Below are 19,642 nucleotides of genomic sequence, written 5' to 3' on the forward strand. Positions count from 1 at the left end.
TAATGAACATATATATATATACGATATACCAAGGACCCTTGGATCCAATGGTATGACTTCCTATCTCCCACATGGGAGACCGCTGTTCAAATCTTAGTGGAAGCAACATTTCAATTTTGTTTAGAGGGAGGGGGGTTTGAGGCTTGTTGGGCCTCTAGGTGAGTGGCCCTGTGCGAGGGCAACTCAGAGGAAATTCATATTACCACGGGTTCTCGAAAGGGGACCCAAATAGGAGGACTCCTGTGAGAACACCTCATCTATGTGAGATCACTTTTTTATGTGAGAACAAATCTGAACATTTGGATCTAATCTAATCTAACCATTCTAAATACACTTATGAGTAATGACATTTTCGTAATTTAGGTTAACCCTGACCCCCTTCTTCCCCACCACTTTAACGACACCTTTATCTCTCTCTAAAGTTTTTGCACAGCTTCTCTTTCTCTCTCCTCTTTATCGTTGTTCATGGAGTTTTAGTTCTTCCAAGTTTTAGTTCATTTTTTGCGAATTTCACACAATTCTTTCCAGAATTCAAAATGTATTATTCGAAATTTTAATTTGATATTTATGCAGATTTTTGTTCGATTTTTTATTTGACTTCAATGGTAGCGTTTTCTCCATAGTTTTAGTTTGATATTGTTGTTGTAGGAAACTTGAGCAGAAGTAGTAGTGAAGTTTTATGCTTAAGACATGTTTTTGATCAAAGAGTGTTGTTGTTTGATGGTAAAGGGAAAGATTGTTTGTGGGAAATGGTAGGCTTTTTTCATTAACTTTGTGATGTTTTTTTTCATACATCCTCAAGGCTTACACCATCAACTATTTATAGGTGTGGTAAGAAAACTTGTGCATCTTCTAGAATTTTCTAGGATTTTTACATCTAGATTTTTCTTAAGACTTTTCTAGGATTTTCCCTAGTCTAGATATTATTATACATCATTCTAGAAAGATATCTAGATTTTGCTAACATAGATATTTTCATGGAAATTTTCCTAGATTACTCTAGATATTATAATTACATGATCTTTCTAATACTATGGAGAATTTTCTTGATTAATATCTAATATTCCCCCTTTCTGAAAATTCTTGTACTCTAAGTTGTCATCTGAATTGAATGAACTTCTCAGTTGGAATTGGTTTTGTGAATATGTCTGCAAGTTGCTCCCCCGTCTTGCAAAATTGTAGCTCGATCTCTTTCTTTTCGGCTAGTTCTCGGATGAAGTGATGTCGTAACTCGATATGCTTCGTTCGGGCATGAAAGACTGGGTTCTATGGCATGGCTATTGCAGACATGTTATCACAGTAGATAGTTGTTGGTTCTTCTGTTGTATGTTGTAGATCATTGAGAATTCTTTTAAGCCATACCGCTTCACATGCTGCACTTGCTGCTGCTACGTACTCTGCTTTTGCTGATGACAGAGCTACTGTTGCTTGTTTCTTTGATGACCAAGATATGACCTTGGTTCCCAGCTGGAATATGTAGCCACTCGTACTTTTTTAGTCGTCAATACTTCCGGCCCAATTGTTGTCTATGAATCCTGTAAGCTTGTGATTCTCTTCTGTTTCGTATAGAATTCCATAGCCTTTTGTTCCCTTGACGTACCTGAGAATCCTTTTTGCTGCTACCAGGTGAGCTTTATTTGGCTCACTCATGAACCTGGATATGATGCTGACAACATGTACTATGTCAGGCCTTGTATGTGTAAGATAGATGAGAGAGCCAACCAGACTTCGATATATTGATGCATCAACCTTCTCTTTGCCATCATTCTTTGATAGTCTTTCATTAAGTGCCATTGTTGTAGCCAATGGCTTGCATTCACTCATGTTGAACTTCTTAAGTAGGTTGTCTGCATATTTCTCCTGTGAGAGAAATATTCTTCCTGGGCTTTGCTTGACTTGCAAGCCAAGGAAGTACTTCATGGCACCAAGGTCGGTCATTTCATATTCCGACATCATTACCTTCTTAAATTCCTTAATCATTTTTTAATTAGTGCTTGTGTAGATTAGATCATCTACATAAAGACACAATATGTGAAAATCTTGTGATCCTTGGGCCTTGATATATATTGATGGCTTACATGGGCTTTCTGTAAACCCATTTTGAAGTAGGTAGCCATCTATTTTGCTATTTCAGGCCCTGGGTGCTTGTTTAAGCCCATAAAGGGCTTTATGAAGGCGGTATACTTTGTCTTCTTTGCCTTCGATGAGATATTATTGCGGTTGCTTAACATATACTTCTTCTTCGAGCTCCCCATTTAGAAATGCTGACTTGACATCTAATTGAAAGACTGGTAATTTAAGTTGAGCAGCAAGAGCAAGGACTGACCTGATAGTCTCCATGCGGACAACGGGAGCATATGTCTCGTTAAAGTCAATCCCTGGTTGTTGGGAGTAACCTTTTACAACGAGTCGCGCCTTGTACTTCTGGACGGAACCATCTTCGTTATACTTGACCTTGTAGACCCATTTGAGCCCAATGACTTCTTTGTCTTCAGGTTTCTCAACAAGCTCCCATGTGTTGTTTTTCTCGATCATCTTGATTTCTTCATTTATGGCCTCGATCCATTTGTCTTCTCGAGCAGCTTCTTGAAAGCTTTGTGGTTCGCTTGTGAAGAGAGCCATGATAGCTTCATTGCACTGGAAATCCTCCAAGTAGCTTGGTGGTCGCCGATCTCTTTGTGAACGTCGCACTACTAGAGCTGAGCTTTGAGAGCTTGATCCTGATGTTGGACTCACCGACCTCGAGGATGTTGTTAGAGATCTCGGTGATGATGGACTAGAGGATGACTGTGTTGCTGGATGATTTGAGCCTTCATCTTCTCTTGGGTTTGGTGGAAGAAAATCCCCTTCATGTGGTTGAGATTCCTTCTCTATCCACATCCATTGAGCTGCTTCATCGAAGATGACATCTCTTGAGATGATTAACTTCTTAGATTCGGGCTGATAGAGACGATATCCTCTAGACTCGTCATTGTATCCAATGAAAATACATTTTTCTCCTTTTCCATCAAGTTTTTCCCGATTTTCTTTCGGGATGCGGGCATATGCTATGCACCCGAAAACTTTGAGGTGCGCCACACTTGGCTTTCTCCTATGCCAAGCTTCATAGGGTGTCATACCCATGACGACCTTCGTGGGAGATCGATTGAGAACGTAGATAGCTGTATGTACGGCTTCGACCCAAAAACATTTGGGCAAGTTTTTGCCTTGCATCATACTTCGGGCCATCTCAGCAATGGTCCGATTTTTCCTCTCTGTAACACCATTTTGTTGAGGTGTGCGTCTTACTGTTAATTCTCTTTTAGTCCCATGCTCCTTACAGAAGCTGTTAAATTCTTTACTTGTAAATTCTCCCCCATGATCTGTTCTAAGAATTTTTATTGAATGCCCACATTGTTTTTCTGTGAGGGCTTTAAATTGCATAAAGTGGAAAAATGCTTCTGATTTTTTCTCCATGATATAAACCCACATCATGCGAGTGAAATCATCGACAAATAATAGAAAATATCTTTTTCCGCCAAGAGACGGATTTCTGGTAGGGCCCATATATCTGCATGAACAAGCTCTAATGGAACTCTGGCCCTTCATGATGAAATAGGGAATGACAATCTATGCATTTTGCCATATATACAACCCTCACATATTTTTCTTTCATTAGATATAGGTGGAAGCCTAGTCACCGTTTCTTTTTGTTTTAACAGTTTTCAATTGTTATAATTTAGATGCCCGAATCTCAAATGCCACAATGTGGACTTATCCACCATAGAACTTAGGGCAACATTATTCTCCAATTGCATTCTTAATAGAAATATTTTATTAGGAGCCATTTGAGTAGTAGTAATTAATTGCCCTTTTTTCTTATCAAATCTGAGGCATTTATTAGCATCAAATTTCACCATGTAGCCTCTTTGGATTAGTTGGCCTACACTTAATAATTTTTTTTCAAGCCCGAGGACATAGAAAACGTCAGAAATAAATTTAGACGAGCCCTTTTTTGTTCTAACGGCTATTATCCCCTTACTGGCCACCTCTTGGTTGCTTCCATCACCAAGAGTAATTTGTGTTTTTATGTTTTCATCTAGACTGACAAATGAATTTTTGTTGCCATTCATGTGGTTTGAACACTATCATATACCATATATCATTTGACTCTTGGTGAGCATTTAAACATGTATAAAATAATTGATCTCTAGGCTCCTTATTTTCCGTAAAATTGGCCTTTCCTTTTGCCGGAACCAACAATCTTTTTCAAAATGAGTGTGTTTTTAACATCTTTTACACTTATACCGGGAATCTTGTGTATTATGGCCATTTTTCTTATATAAATTGCAATAGGAGCTAGATTGGTTATTTTCTCGAGTTCCTTGATTTTTATAAATTCCTCTCCCCCTGCTACGGTTATATGAAGTACCTCCTTTACCGTAGCCATTTTTACTTTTATTTTCTCCATTATTAGAGAATTTTAATTTTGCTTGAAAAGCTTGTTCTAGTGGTTGCTCTATAAATCTACGCATTCTATCTTCATGTGCTAGAAGGGAGCCAATTAATTCAGTTAAACTTAATTTAGATTAATCTTTATTAGACTCTTCTATAGCACTCACTATATGATCATAATTTTTGGGAAGACCCCTTAATATTTTCCAAAACTTGGACATTTCATTTTATCTCCATTAGTTCGGATTTGATTTATAATATTTGTTACTCGAATAAAAAAACTCTTGAATTGTTTCATTTTCCGTCATTAATAGATTGTCAAAGTCTCTCCATAAAGATTGGAGTTTGAAGAGTATTACCTTTTCAGAGCCCCCATATTTTATCTTAAGGATACTCCAAGCCTCCTTGGCCGTTGTATCAACCATGATGGTAGGGAGAATAGTTTCATCTACTCCCCGATAGATCAAGGATAGGGTATAATTATCCCTTATCTGATTTTGTTTATATTGCTTGCAGCGTGTTTCATCCCAAGTAGCTTCTTGGATCAAATCATTTGGTTGTTTATAACCATTTTGCACTAATTCCCACAAATCTTGTGAGATAAATATGGATTTCATTTGGATAGACCATTGTTGATATTTTTCACCTTTAATTATGGGTACCCAATTTACCTGGGGATAGTTAAATGTGTTTGAGAAAGTCATTTTAATTTATGTCGTTTGATTTTGTTTTTTTTCATACATCCTCAAGGCTTACACCATCACCTATTTATAGGTGTGGTAAGAAAACTTGTGCATCTTATAGAATTTTCTAGGATTTTTAGATCTAGATTTTTCTTAGGAATTTTCTAGGATTTTCCCTCGGCTAGATATTATTATACATCATTCTAGAAAGATATCTAGATTTTTCTAACATAGATATTTTCATGGATATTTTCCTAGATTACTCTAGATATTATAATTACATGATTTTTCTTGATTAATATCCAATAGTTGTTTGATTGTAATGGCGTTTCCTTCAAATTTTAGTTCGATTTTGTTGTTTTTGAACCGAGGAATAATTGATTTTGTTGTTTAATTTTGTTTGGTTTTATTATTGATTTGCTTGATTTCATATTAGGATTGTTGTAACGAATTTCAATAAATGAAATCTCGATTAAGGCTGTGGAAGGTTCCAATGACAGATTAGTATGGTATTCATTGAAATTTTATTAGTTTTTGATTGGTATTGATTGCAGTTAACATGTATTCATTTGTTTATATTGAATGTTTAGTGATTCTTTTTCTTTGTTTTATTTTTAGGTTAATTACTATCTTTTCTTTCTTTTTTCTGTAATCTGTTCCAGACATGTGTTTTTTAATTATATTTACGAATATGTGTGATTTCATTATTTATACTTTCAATGCATAAATCAAGCTACTTTACGAGGCGATTTGGGCCGAGATTTAGTTTATGAGTAAAAGTGATGATCACATTGTCCATTTTGATATATTTTGGGATCATGTAGGTAACTTGATGATGTACTGATGGATGGGGTTGGCAGCAAGTCAATCCTTCAATAATGTATGTTTTGCTTGACTTTAGAAGTTCGTGAAATATGATGATTTTAGTGTTTTTTTTTTTTTGGCAAATCAAGATAATTATAGATCTTAGTGATGCCAATATTTAAAATTTAGGTACTCTCCTTTTGTGTGAAAAGATGGCTATGAATACGAAATGTGGATCAACATGTTAATTAGTTGTTCAATGTCGTTTTCTCATAGTTTTGCAGGCTTAGTTGCTCAATGTTGTTTTCTTGATTCTCTTGCTAATCTTCTTTTAGATATGGTTAATTAGTATTCTGTTTTCTTTTAGATATGGAGGTTGGATCTTCTTCATCAGTTCTTGATTCAAGTTTATTTTTTACTAATTGATATGTCAGTTTGTAATGTTCTAACTTTTTTGTTCCTCATGTTCTAAACTTTAATTGTTTATGTTCTATATATGTATTGTATGTTTTCTGAACTTAAATTCATAGTACTTGTAGATGTCGTTGTGAATAATGATCAATCAGTTTCTATAATACAACCTTTGCTTGAGTATAATATGCAACCTACGATCGTCTTAACAATATAACTTTACCTCTTATGTTTCCAAGTGTAAAGAGGATGAAACTAAGGAAGTTAAAACTAGTAGAAAAAGGTTGATCACTCGTGTTGGTTGCAATTCTCAAATGGTTTTAAAATATTATAATGGTGAAAGTGTTATTGTTAACATGTTTCGAGAGTCTCATATCATCCTCTTTACCCTCCAAGTTGTAATGAATTTCAGAAAGAAAGGAGGAAAATAAACATTCTACACAAGAAAATGATTGTTGATAATTCAAAGGTGAATTATTGCAATGTTCTTTGGTGTAATCTATCTTCGATGAATGTAAATATTTATGTTGTACTTCCTTTTTATGATCTTGGTGAACATTTGTCCCGTGAAAACTTATAGAATGGTGAAGAAGCTTATTGTATGGCGAGATCCACTCAAGAATGAGGGATTTCACCCGAGTGACAAGGATTTTCGTTGCGAGCTTATAGATGGTATTGCAGAGACTGGTAGGTCTAACTTGTTTAATTGTTTCCGGGGAAGATTGCTTTGGAATGAGTCAGATTAGGACTTGTCAAAGGTTCTCTAGAATTTCTCCCTGTCGTATACCAATCTTTGATGGTAGTGCATAAGTCCGTCTCAATGATTCCCCAGGCCTTTTGGGAAAAGATAGGATGAAATAAAGCCATCTGGGCACGGGGCTTTCAAGGGTTTCATGCAAAACAAGGCCGATCGGATTTCTTGCCTGGAGGAGGGGTGAGCAATTTTGATCAAATTATGCGTATCATGCGGCCTAGGCTTAGAGAGGAGGCTATAGGAGTGTTCTGTTGTGTATAACTTACAATAGAAAGCTTGGATGTGATTTCTAATGGTTTCTTGATCATGCATTTTCCCTACCACCTCATCTACAATTCACCGCCCCCTCTTGTAGTTGATATAGTGTTTATACCAAACTAACAATTGGTATCATAACCCGATTCCTCCAAAAATCAGTTAACACGAGGAGCTAGTACCTGGTAATCATGAACACTACGGGAGAAAGACTAGACAAAGGTTACTCAAGCCAACGTCTGCCTATGTTCAATGGCAAGCATTATCCATACTGGAAGAACCGTATGGAAATATTCATTAAGGCTGAAAATTATCAAGTGTGGAGAGTCATTAAAATCGGTGACTTTGAAGTCACTGAGAAAAATGAAAAAGGCGAGTCAGTACCTAAACCTCTCTCAAAGTACGATAAAGAGGACTTCAATAATATGGAGATGAACAACCTGGCAAAGAAGATTCTCCATTGTGATCTTGGTCCCCATGAACACAATAGAATCATCGATTGCAAATCGCTAAGCAAATGTGGGAACTTCTACAAGTGACACACGAAGGAACAAGCGAAGTCAAAAAATCAAAGATAAACATCACTAGTGGAAAAATGAAGAAGGGTTGCGCTAAAAAAGGCATGTAGGGCTGCGCTTTTTGACAGCAGCCCTTTCTGTAGCAGCCCTTCACTTTTTAAGTAGGGCTGCGCTAGAAAAGCGCAGCCCTTAAGCTAGAAGGGCTGCGCTAGTTAGGAAAAAGCGCAGCCCTTCTGAGCTAGAAGGGCTGCGCTTTTTCCTAACTAGCGCAGCCCTTCCTATCAAAAAAAAAAGTAACAAAAAAAAAAAAATTGACATTTTTTTACTCATAACCTTACATTTTCTGAAATTAAACAGAAGAGAAGAGAAACGAAACGAAAATACTAAACCCAAAACAAAAAAAAGAATGAAACGAAAATGAAAAAAAGGGAACAAAAACTAATATACAATGATGTGATTCTATGGATTTTGTCGAACACTTTTGTGATTTTATGAAATTATATACGAAAACAATAACAATTGAAAGATAAACTCTATTTGTTCCCTCAAGAACTAGAGGATCTCTATCTAGCCTCAACTAGTAGATTCACACAAACCACGATTTATGTGTTCTTGATGCAACGATCAAAATCAATGCAACATGCACTTGATAACTTTACTTAGAGTAAACGAAAAAAGCTGTCTAACCTTTCATAAATAAAATCGTGTACTTATATACACGTTTAACAAACCCTAAATCTTATCACCTTAATGCTAATAAGATAAACACAAACTAAACAAAGATAAAGCAAAGCTAGCACACGCCTAACTTAACCTAAAAATCCGAATTCACTTAGGATAAGGATTATCATGCCTTATCTTATTTGGATTCCTAACTTGACTCAATGACAAAGGAATTAGACTCCTAAATATAATAGGATTCCTTTTATCATCACACAACTGAAATTAACCTAATAAACAATTAAATTACATAGAATCCTAACAGAACTAGTACACTATGTATGAATCCTAACAGAACTAGGATTTGTAGAAAATGACCATACTCCATATGTATCATACAAAGAGAAGTATACAAGAAGTATACAAGAACATTAATCAAAACAAAGATGAAAATACAAGAAATTATATACAAAGAGAAGTATACAAGAACCTTAATCAAAATAAACAAAGAGAAGTATACAAGAACATTAATCAAAACAAAGAGAAGTATACAAGAACATTAATCAAAATATATAAACAAAGAGAAGTATACAAGAACATTATAGATCTGAAAATACAAGAAATACCTCCAAACATTAACCTAATACATAAAACAAAACCCTAATACATAATTTAAGGGAAAAAAAAAATTCGAAAAAACTTAAAATGCCTATTTGGAGGCTTAAACGAACTCGGATGGCTTAAAAAGCCTAAACATCACAACATAGCGGTGAGTTTGACTCGTTGGCTCGTTCCGCTTCCGAAATAGTATCACAATAGGCAATCGGACTCCGTCGGCATGATTCGTGCAAATCATTTCAGCGTTTTTGTCGCAACATTTCTGGGAGTTTTTGAGAGGATTAGAGAGAAGGAGGAGAGGGAGGAGGGATGTGAGAGAAGGAGGAAAAGGAATAATGAGGGACATGAGAGAGGAGATAGAAGAATGAGGGATATATTTGACGAATCCCGCTTAATATTTGAAGCCCGCGAACTTGAATTTTTCAAATTTTTTTAAGAAGGGCTGCGCTTTTCTTCAAAAGCGCAGCCCTTCACTTAGTAGGGCTGCGCTTTTAGAAAAAGCGCAGCCCTTCTGAAGTAAGAAGGGCTGCGCTTTTTCTAAAAGCGCAGCCCCACTGAGTGAAGGGCTGCGCTTTTATAAAAAAGCGCAGCCCTTCTGTTGTGTAGGGCTGCGCTTTTGTACAAAAGCGCAACCCTTCACTAGTAGGCCTGCGCTTTTAGAAAAAGCGCAGCCCTTCCTCCGCAGCCCTTCCTTTTTTTTCCCCTAGTGCATGCTCATGCAGTGATATGAGTTGTTCCAGATGAAACCTAAAGAGTCAGTTCAAGATATGCTCACAAGATTCTCCAATATTATAAATGAACTTGACTCTTTAGGAATGTCTATCACTCCAGAGGAACAAGTTTGAAAAGTCCTAAGGAGTCCCCCAGTACAAGATGACAATTGGATGGTGAAAGTAACAACTTTGCAAGAAACTAAGGACTTCACTACCTTTAATGTTAAGCAACTTGCAAGTTCCTTGTTGACTCATGAGCTACACCTGGGAACTCATGATGCTGATCCTAGTAGGCCTAAAACTTTGGCTCTCAAGTCTGAAAAACAAGATGATTCAAAAATTGATGATGAGGAAGCTGCATTAATCGTGAAAAAAGTTTAAGAAGTTCTTTAACCGGAACTACAAAGGAAAGAATGCTAGAAAGCCCTCAAAGCTAAGCTGTCATAATTGTGGAGGTCCTGATCACTTTATGAAGGAGTGTCCACTTTGGGAGAACGATAAGGAAAAAGGAAAATACACGGAGAAAGGGAAGGAACAACAAAAGGCTTTCTCAAAACAGAAATGAGAAGGGCCATGGTTGGAGCCTAGGGGGAATCTGCCTCTGAATAGGAACAAGAACAACCTGAAGAAGAAACAGCTCATCTGTGTCTCATGGCAAGGACAGATGATGAGGAGGACTTGCCGAACAACAAGGTATGTATTAATATTATTGAAGAAGAATTATCAGAACTTAAAAATAACCAATTTATTAAATTGCTTTTAGAAACTTTGGATGATTACAAGGTAGTCTACATTAGAGAAGAGTATATGGAGAATGCCTTGGAAGTCTCCAAAGAACATTCAAACTGGTTTAAAACTTTAAACTCAAATATTGAGGAACAATTTGTTGAAGTGTGTAATGAATACCGATGTATTCAAGAAGCATATGTAAAGGTTAAAAATGAAAACTACTTCTTGAACATGGAGATGGCAGAATTGAAACTGTTCATTCTTGAAGGAACCAATTCCCCTAGAAATACCAAAACATATTTCGAGAAATTAAAATCTGAATATGATTATGTTTTAAATGAAAAACTCGTACTTAAAGCGAAATTTAAATCTTCAAGAACAAAACTTCCTGATCCAGTTAGCTGGATACAGAAATATAAAAGTGAAGGAAGAAATGGACTAGGTTTCAATCATAAGAAGAAAAACAAAATGAAGAAATATGTTAATCTGCCAAGCAACTGAATATGCTCTTACTGTGGGAACAATGGTCACTTAGTATCTGATTGTTCCACCAGAGAACATATTTTAAGGAACACTCGCTTAGTTAAGCAAGTGTGGAAAGTTAAAAGGAACTCAAGCCCGACAGAGGAATCCAAGTCTGACTGGGTTCCTACCACTGACTAATTGTTCTGGATACAGGCTAAAGTGAGGCGGAACAACCTGTTGTACCTCGATAAAGGTTGTTCTAAGCACATGATAGGGGACAAAACTAGATTTCTCTCACTTTCAACCTATGGAGGAACCGTGGCATTTGGAGACAATCTTACAGGTAACATTGTAGTTGTAGGTAAGGTTGGGAAATCTCAGTCACATTTCATAGATATATGTTTTTCTGGGATATGAGTGGCCATGCTCTTATATTAGTTGGAACACTTGTTTATGTATGGGGAACCCTTATATTTCAACCACTTATATCCCGTAAATGGTGAACTAGAGGGTAATTAATTTGTACTGATTCATTTATAAAAACATAGAAACAAATATATATAGTTATCCACATACCGCCCAATATGTTGAACTTATTTTATTTTAGTTTTAAATAACATTTGAAATACAAACTTCATTTCATGAAATTTGAAGTTCATTTCTTTACTGGGAAAATTTATCCAATTACTCACTCCATATTGTCTATTGGAATATATGATGCCCAACAATCTTCAATGCACATTACAAAAATTGGGTAATTATGTACATTGCAAAAAATCATCAATACAATCTGATATTTATGTTCACTACACTATCTTTTTGAATGTTATTCATTAACGGAAGTTTACAATATAGTGTTTTAAAAAATACACAAACAGGGCTCACACAATCCACTATATCTCTTCCTCATCCTCCTCTTCTTCCTTCTTGTCCTCCACCACTTCGTCCTGCTCCTGGTCCTTGTGGTGAACCCACTATAAACAACAAGAAATACACAAGAAAGGAAACTAATGATGTATTAAGATAGATAATCCCAGAAATGGGTAGTAAGTATTGTACTGCTTTCGAGAGGAAGAGTCTCATCAATTACAATAACTTTCGCTAATTTCTGAATGCCTTCTTTATACAACTCGCTCACTATATATAGAGCTACCATAACAAAAAGTTGCTCCTCTCTCTTACACCTCAGCATACTTTTCTCTCTCTATAACTAATTGCAAATGACTCAACAATCTAAATAATAGAATGATGACAGAACATTCTTCTAGAATTCCTTTCATTAATATATTGAAACGAATGGGTGGCCTTGGTGGATATATTGCATTACCCCCTTCCCAAACTCGTACCTTGTCCATGTGGCTTCAAACTCAGACATGCATTGCCACTGGATTAGGACCTCTAAAGTGGAGACATCCCCGTTCAATGTGGTGCACATTCCCAACAACTTTTCAGGTGTGGCTTCCAACTCCAGATCGCCATTGATGTGCTCAGGTAATGGAGTAGGAGGGATTGAAGGGGGCCTCTGGACTCGCTTAAGTTGAGAGACGTGAAATACTGGATGGACTTTACTAGAAGGTGGGAGGGCAAGCTTATACGCCATTGTCCTAATTCGTGAGAGCACTTGGTATGGCCCATAGAATCTGGCAGCAAGTTTCTCAAATGGCCGACGAGCTAAGGATTTCTGGCGGTAGGGCTCAAGCTTGAGGTATACCCTATCGCCTATCCCATAGTTCTCTTCTCTTCGTTCCCCGTCTACTATTACTTTCATGCGTTGCTGTGCCCGAAGCATGTGGGCTCGAAGTTCGTCCACGATGGCATCACGTTCTTGCAATTGTTAATCTAAAGAATCGAGCATTGTTACACCATGGTTGTGCCGGAGGAGATGAGGTGCTTCCCGACCATACAAGGCTCGGAATAGAGTCATCTTTATGGACACATGTGGTGAAGTGTTGTACCAGAATTCCGCCCATGGTAACCATTGAGCCCAAGTACGAGGCTTCCCTCCCACAAAGCACTGAAGATATCTCTCTAAACACTTGTTTACCACTTCCGATTGGCCGTCTATCTGAGGGTGGTATGTCGTACTACGTAAGAGAGTCGTGTTGGGGAGACGAATGATTTCCTTCCATAATATGCTCATGTAGAAGCGGTCGCGGTCGGACACGATGGAAGCTGGGAACCAGTGGAGACGAAGGACTTCTTAGATGAACACTGTCGCCACCATGAGGGCCGTGAACGGATGAGATAGGCCAATGAAGTGTCCATATTTCGTGAACCGGTTCACCACTACCAAAATCGTGTCAAAACCCTTAGATTTTGGCAACCCCTCAACGAAATCTATAGTAGTTTCATCTCAAACTTGTGTCGGCACTAGTAAGGGCTGCAGCAACCTGACCGGTGATTGAGTTGAGGCCTTGTTCAATTGGCAGGTCGAACATTGTCGGACGTGAGTGGCAACATCCTTCCGCATTCCGGGCCAGAACCACTCGACGGCGAGACGGAGGTAAGTTTTAAGGTTGCCGGAGTGGCTTTCGTAGGGGGAGTCATGGTAGAGTTGGAGGATCTCACGTGTTAGTGGGTGAGAGTTCGGAAGAACTTTCCGGCCTTTTTAGAACAGTTGCCCATGTTGGATGTCATTGCCCTTGATCTGCTTCCCATTCTAGATCTCATTCATTAAGTGAGAACTAAAAGGGTCATTTCACAACTAGGCTTGCAACTTGGCCCAATTAGATATGGGGCTAGATATAAGAGCACCCAACGTGGGCTCAGGGGAAGCTCGACGGGAGAGGGCGTCTGCAACCCTATTTGAAGCCCCGACTTATACTAAATCTGGAAGTCAAAGCCCAATAGCTTGTGGAACCAACATTGATATTTCGGGCCCACTTCTCGTTGGTCCATTAGGAATTTTAGGCTTTGCTAGTCTGTGCAGCTCACAAATGTGCGGCCTAATAAGTAGTGGCGCCACTTAAGGACAGCTAAGGCAATTGCCATTTATTCTTTTTCGTAAATGGGCTTTGCTCTCCCTCTAGGCCCCAACGTATGGCTGTAATAGGCAATGGGTCGTTGGTCCTGCATGAGTACGACTCCTAGCCCATAGCCCGATGCGTCGGCCTCAATAACAAAAGTCTTGTTTAAGTTAGGTATAGTTAGGATTGGAGTTTGAGTCATAGCTTTCTTCAATTTTTCAAAGGACCAAGTTGCCTCCTCCGTCCACCCAAAAGGAATCTTTTTTCAACTGATCCGTTAGTGGCCCAGCCAGAGTAGCATATTGGGTTATAAACTTGCGGTAGTAGCCCGTCAAGCCTAAGAACCCACGCAACTCTTTAATATTCCGGGGAATGGGCCAATCCACCATAGCTTGGACCTTGCTTTGATCAACCTCAACTCCTTGGGCTGAGACCACGTGACCCAAATAAGAAACTAGGGGTTGGCCAAACTCACATTTCTTCATATTTGCATTGCGCTTATGGGCCGTAAGTATTTCCAACACTTGGGCCATGTGTTGGGCGTGTCTCTCCTCATTTTCACTATAGATAAGGATATCATCAAAGAGCACAAGCACGAATTTCTGTAGGAAGGGACGAAACACATCGTTCATCAAGTATTGTAATGTGGCCAGGGCATTGTGAGCCCAAACGACATCACCAAGAACTCATAATGCCCATCATGAGTACGAAATACAGTCTTTGGAACATCCTCTCTTTTCATCCTAATTTGATGATATCTTGTAATCCCCCACAATTTTAAAGGATTTTATAAATATATTTAAGTATTTATATGGTTATATTTAAACTGAAATGAGTTTGGAAAAAATGATTTGACTATTTAAAAAGGTTGACTATTTTAAAAGTCAAATGAAATTATTTTTCATGGCTTAATAAAATTGAAAATATTTTAATTAAAAATATTAAAGTATATTGAAAAAGAAGTCTAATGGAATTGAAAATCCTAAAAGAATAAAAAGGAAAAGAGTCATGTTGATGATTAAAGTCTTAAGTTGTTCATCTTATTGATCATCAAATTCATTAAACTTATCTCTTTTCCTAAGCCCAAAAAGGGAAGCCTTTATATAAATATCCTAAACCCAATTATTTTATCCCACACAATTATTTTTTCCCACAACTCACGCCATTCACGTTTCTTCCTCCCTTCGTTTTCTCTCTCCTCTTTGGCCGACGTTCTCTTTCTCTCTCTCAAATCACCTTTCTTCTTCTTCAATTAACGTTTCTTCTTCAATAAGAAACGTCACAAGTCTCCCTAAGATCTCAAAATCTGCTTCCGTGCTGCTGCTTGGGTCCTGTCCTTGCCGGCTCCTTTGTTCTTCCTTTTGGTGGCTATTTTCTTTCTTCCTTCCTAAGATTCCATTAAAAGACTAGGTTTTTATGTTATTTTATTATTATTAATCATGTTTACTAGTCAAATCATTGTTTTTATATATATATAATTTTGGCATATATAGTATATTATAAGAAATTTCAGATTTGTTATATTGGGTTTATTTTAGTTTTAATCATGAAAACAAGAGTTTTTAGGGTTTTAATTGCTAGAAAACTAAAGAAATATATTATGAACTATGAGATTTACTTAGTACGTGATTTTAAATACGTTATACATGTTTTAAGGAAGGTTATTGAATTTTAAAGATGCTGTAATTTCATAAAAGGTTATTTATAGAGTTTTGAGATTTTTAATTGCTAGAATAGTAGTACTATACTAGGAATTAAAAATAACTTAAGTTTGACACTTAAAATCGATTTTAAAACGTGTTTTAAAGGGGTTTTAAATTATTTAAAGCTGCTGTAATTTTTATTTTAAGTTATTAATTTTAGTTACCTTGTTTTCTAGGCGGAGAATACATTGTAGGAGACTTTTAACAATTTAAAAGTGGCCTACAGGCTAGTATATACGAGGTACGTACATTATTACGTGCTATGTGTCTTATTATCATGTTTTAAGGAAGGTTTAAATTTTAGTATCATGTATAGGATCCTAATTTGTTCGTATATGTGATTTCTGGAAATTATTTTACATGTTTATGCCTGTGTGCAACATGTGACTTAGAATTGCTTATGAATATTGAATTATATGTTGTATGGAATAATTGATGCAAGCATGTCAAGATAGTTTATTTATTAATTCACAGAAGAATTAGTACATGTTATAAAGTGAATCATGTTATTCATGTATTCTTTGAGAAGTATTATTTTATTATCTTATGAGGACCGTGGACCTTATTTGGTATGTTTACAAGTTATACCTATATAAAGGTAAGATTATTGTTGGCTAGGTTCAACAATTAAAGGAAGTTAAGATTAAGAAGGAGTTAAAGTAGTCTTGGATTGTAAGTTGTGATCACTTATTTAATCCAAAGATAAAAGAAGTTCAGTTGTGATTGTCTGATTTTTATTTATATGTTATTGTTATGTGTGTGTGTGTCAACATAGTAATAATATGTAAATAACGTAAAGCGTAACGAGAATAGTTATAGACTTTAGACTTGTGCACGTCTAGAGTTGGACATTAAGGGTTGGGGTTATGGTGAGCGTGCCATAGCTTTTCTAGGAATGGATTGATCAACATCCCTCTTTTATTTCAAAGGTTCCTCGATATCGCAGGTCATTTTTGGAATACGTGGTAGCTCCCGTATTTCATATTAGTAGGCAAGACAACTCGTTCCAATAACTATTCCATTTAAAGTAATAAAAAGATGTTTTGAGTTTAATTCAGTAAAAGTTGCCTGCAGATTATTAGATGTTTATTTATTATTTATTCCTACACGTTATTTAGTATCATGTTTAGGAGTGTGTATGTTTAATATGTAGTACTCAACTTTGCTGATTACGTGCTTTATTTATGTGTGTGATCATGGCTTTGCTTATTGATCATGTGATGGATCATTCTGGTAAGCAGAGTCGATATTGCATTGACATTACAGGTTCACAGATGTGCATCGCATTGGGAATCTGGAGTGGAGAGACTGTATATCTAGCGTACTTTAATTTCTGCTTTCGCAGGAACATTTTTATTTCAGTTGTTTGAATATTTAAGTTGGTTGTTTAGATTCTTGACATTTGTCTTTTACTTAGTGATTTTTAATAAAGTTGGTTTTTGGTTACTCGTTTTTCCGCTGCAAAATTCTGAATAAGCCGATACGTTATCACACGGGCGATAATACTTGGGTAATTCTCCACTTATGTATTTACAAAAGTATTTTCTAGAAAAGAGAGAATTATCGGGGTGTTACATATCCGGACTTGATGTCAAGTTTGGAAAAGATTATTGCCCCACGCAACTCATCTAGTAGTTCATCAATTACTATTGGGTATTTATCGGGGACGGTTTGTTTGTTAAGGGCCCGATAGTCAACACAAAATCTCCAAGACCCATATTTCTTTTTTACCAACGAGACTGGGATGGAAAATGGGCTTGAAGAGGGTTGGATGATGCGGGCCTCCATCATCTCTATGATCAACTTCCCTATCTTGTTGTTTTGGATTTGGGGATAGCAATAGGGCCTCACACTGATTGGGTTGTTCCCCTCTTTTAGGTTGATGGCATGTTCATGGGTCCGGGTAGGGGGGAAGACCTACTGCATATTAAACACATGCCAGTATTGTTTGAGGATGGGCTCCAAGAACAAAGGTATATTAGGTGGGGCTGGATGTTCTAGACTTGTTAAGTTTGGGCCGTTTTAGTGAGTTGGGTCGGTTTCCAAAAAACACAGTTCTACCAGGATCCCCCCTTTTGCTTTTGTATTACCTTCATCATGGATTTGAGTGAAATCCTTGTGCGGCCCAGTGAAGGGTACGCATGCAAAGTAATGGGCTCTCCTTGAGCCTTGAATCTCATAACCTGAGTCCTCCAGTTTGTGGTAACCACTCCAAGTTTTTCCAGCCATTGATGTCCCAAAATGAGGTCCTAATGGCCCAGCTCTAAGGTTAAAAAGTTCTCTATCACCATTACTCCTTGTAGTAGAAGCTTCACTCCTTGACAAACTTCGTGGCTCTGCACCGCCACTCTTGTGCCTAAGGACTCGACGAACTGGGCGGTAGTAGTAGTGGGGATTTAAAGGGAGGTCACGGTGCAAGTGGAAATAAAGTTATGCATAGCTCTGAGGTCTATCATCACCACCACTTCTTTCGCACCAATTGATCCCACCATTTTCATGGCGTGTGGGTTAGTAAATCCCACCACCGGATTTAGCGACACCAATGGTGGATTTGCTTCTTCAGTTTCGGTTTTAGGAACTTCAATATCCCCTAGGGCTTCCTCTTCGTCCGCCGTGGCCAACAACACGCTCAGCCCCGGTCATTTGCAATGGTGGCTTACGCTCCATTTCTCGTCACGCCGGTAACATAATTCTCGTTCTCGCCGGTGTTGGTATTCTGTGTCCGATAATCGCCTTATCCCTCCATTGTTTGTTCTGGGAATGGCTGGGTTGTAGGTTGGGCTTTTTGTGGAGGTGAAATTTGGGCTAAGATAAGTAGTTCGGGCAGGGGCAAGATTCGAATACTGGGCAGGGTATTTGTTGGTTGTTGGGCTCGGGTGATGCGGGCTTTTGGTGAAGAAATTTTTGGGTTGGGTTTGGTTCAATTTTTTTTCCATCTTGAAAGCTAATTCCATGGCAGTCTCCAAGTTAGGAGGCACATGTAACTTTAACTCTGCCTTGATATCACTCTTGAGTCCTGTGATGAATTGACCCAAGGTCACTTCTTCTGTCACTCCGTCCAGAGGTGCAGCATACTCGATGAACTTTTTCCGATATTCTGCCATCGTGCTAGTCTGAGCTACTGATAACCACTGCCCGTAGAGGTAGCCTTCCTGGGTAGCTTGGAATTGCCGTCGCAACAGCGTCTTCAGCTTAGCCCACTGGGTGATCGGTCTCCGCCGATGCTCCCACTGATACCAAAATAAGGCATCGCCCTCCATCACGACGACGACGACTTCCACCTTTTCTACATCCGTCAAGCGATAAAAATCATGATATTGCTCTGCTCGCATGATCCAACTATCGGGATTCGATCCATCAAACAAGGGCATGTCTAATTTTTTGAACCTGCAGTTCGATCTGCCAGTACCACCTGGTGAGTTATATGATATCGGAGTGTTGGGAACATGCGTGAAATCGAGGAGACTGGCCCTCACCCTGTCTCGGAATCGAGTTTTGCCTTCCATAAACACTTGCATTTGGGCGATCATTCGAGCTAATTTATCGAGGAAGGTTTGTTGGGTTTGCACCGATCCCACCTGCATCTGCTCCATGAAAGCCTGGATTCCGGCTAGCTCTTGCTTGACGGTTTCTACCCTGTGTGATATGTTACTAGGCGCCATTAAATCACCAAGCTACACCTGCTTTGATACCAACTGTGGTGAACCTACTAGAAACGCAGCAAGAAATACACAAGAAAAGAAGGAAAATGATGATGTATTAAGATAGATAATCCCAAAAATGGGTAGTAAGGATTGTACTGCTTTCGAGAGGCAGACTCTCTCCAATTACAATAACTTTGGATAATCTCTGAATGCCTTCTTTATACAACTCGCTCACTATATGTAGAACTACCATAACAAAAAGATGCTCCTCTCTCTTACACCTCA

The 19,642-nt window shown here is 37.9% G+C and overlaps 1 protein-coding gene across 1 annotated transcript; it reads right to left on the reverse strand.

Moving 5' to 3' along the window:
* Nucleotides 1-1,494: 1,494 nt before the first annotated feature.
* Nucleotides 1,495-1,980, reverse strand: LOC109136556 (uncharacterized mitochondrial protein AtMg00810-like). Its single transcript, XM_019252758.1, has one exon. It carries the CDS (start codon nt 1,978-1,980, stop codon nt 1,495-1,497), a length of 486 nt encoding a protein of 161 aa, XP_019108303.1.
* Between the last annotated feature and the right edge of the window lie 17,662 nt (nt 1,981-19,642).

The sequence above is a fragment of the Beta vulgaris genome, chromosome 5, assembly GCF_026745355.1.
Source record: "Beta vulgaris subsp. vulgaris cultivar EL10 chromosome 5, EL10.2, whole genome shotgun sequence".
In the NCBI taxonomy this organism is placed as follows: domain Eukaryota; kingdom Viridiplantae; phylum Streptophyta; class Magnoliopsida; order Caryophyllales; family Amaranthaceae; genus Beta; species Beta vulgaris.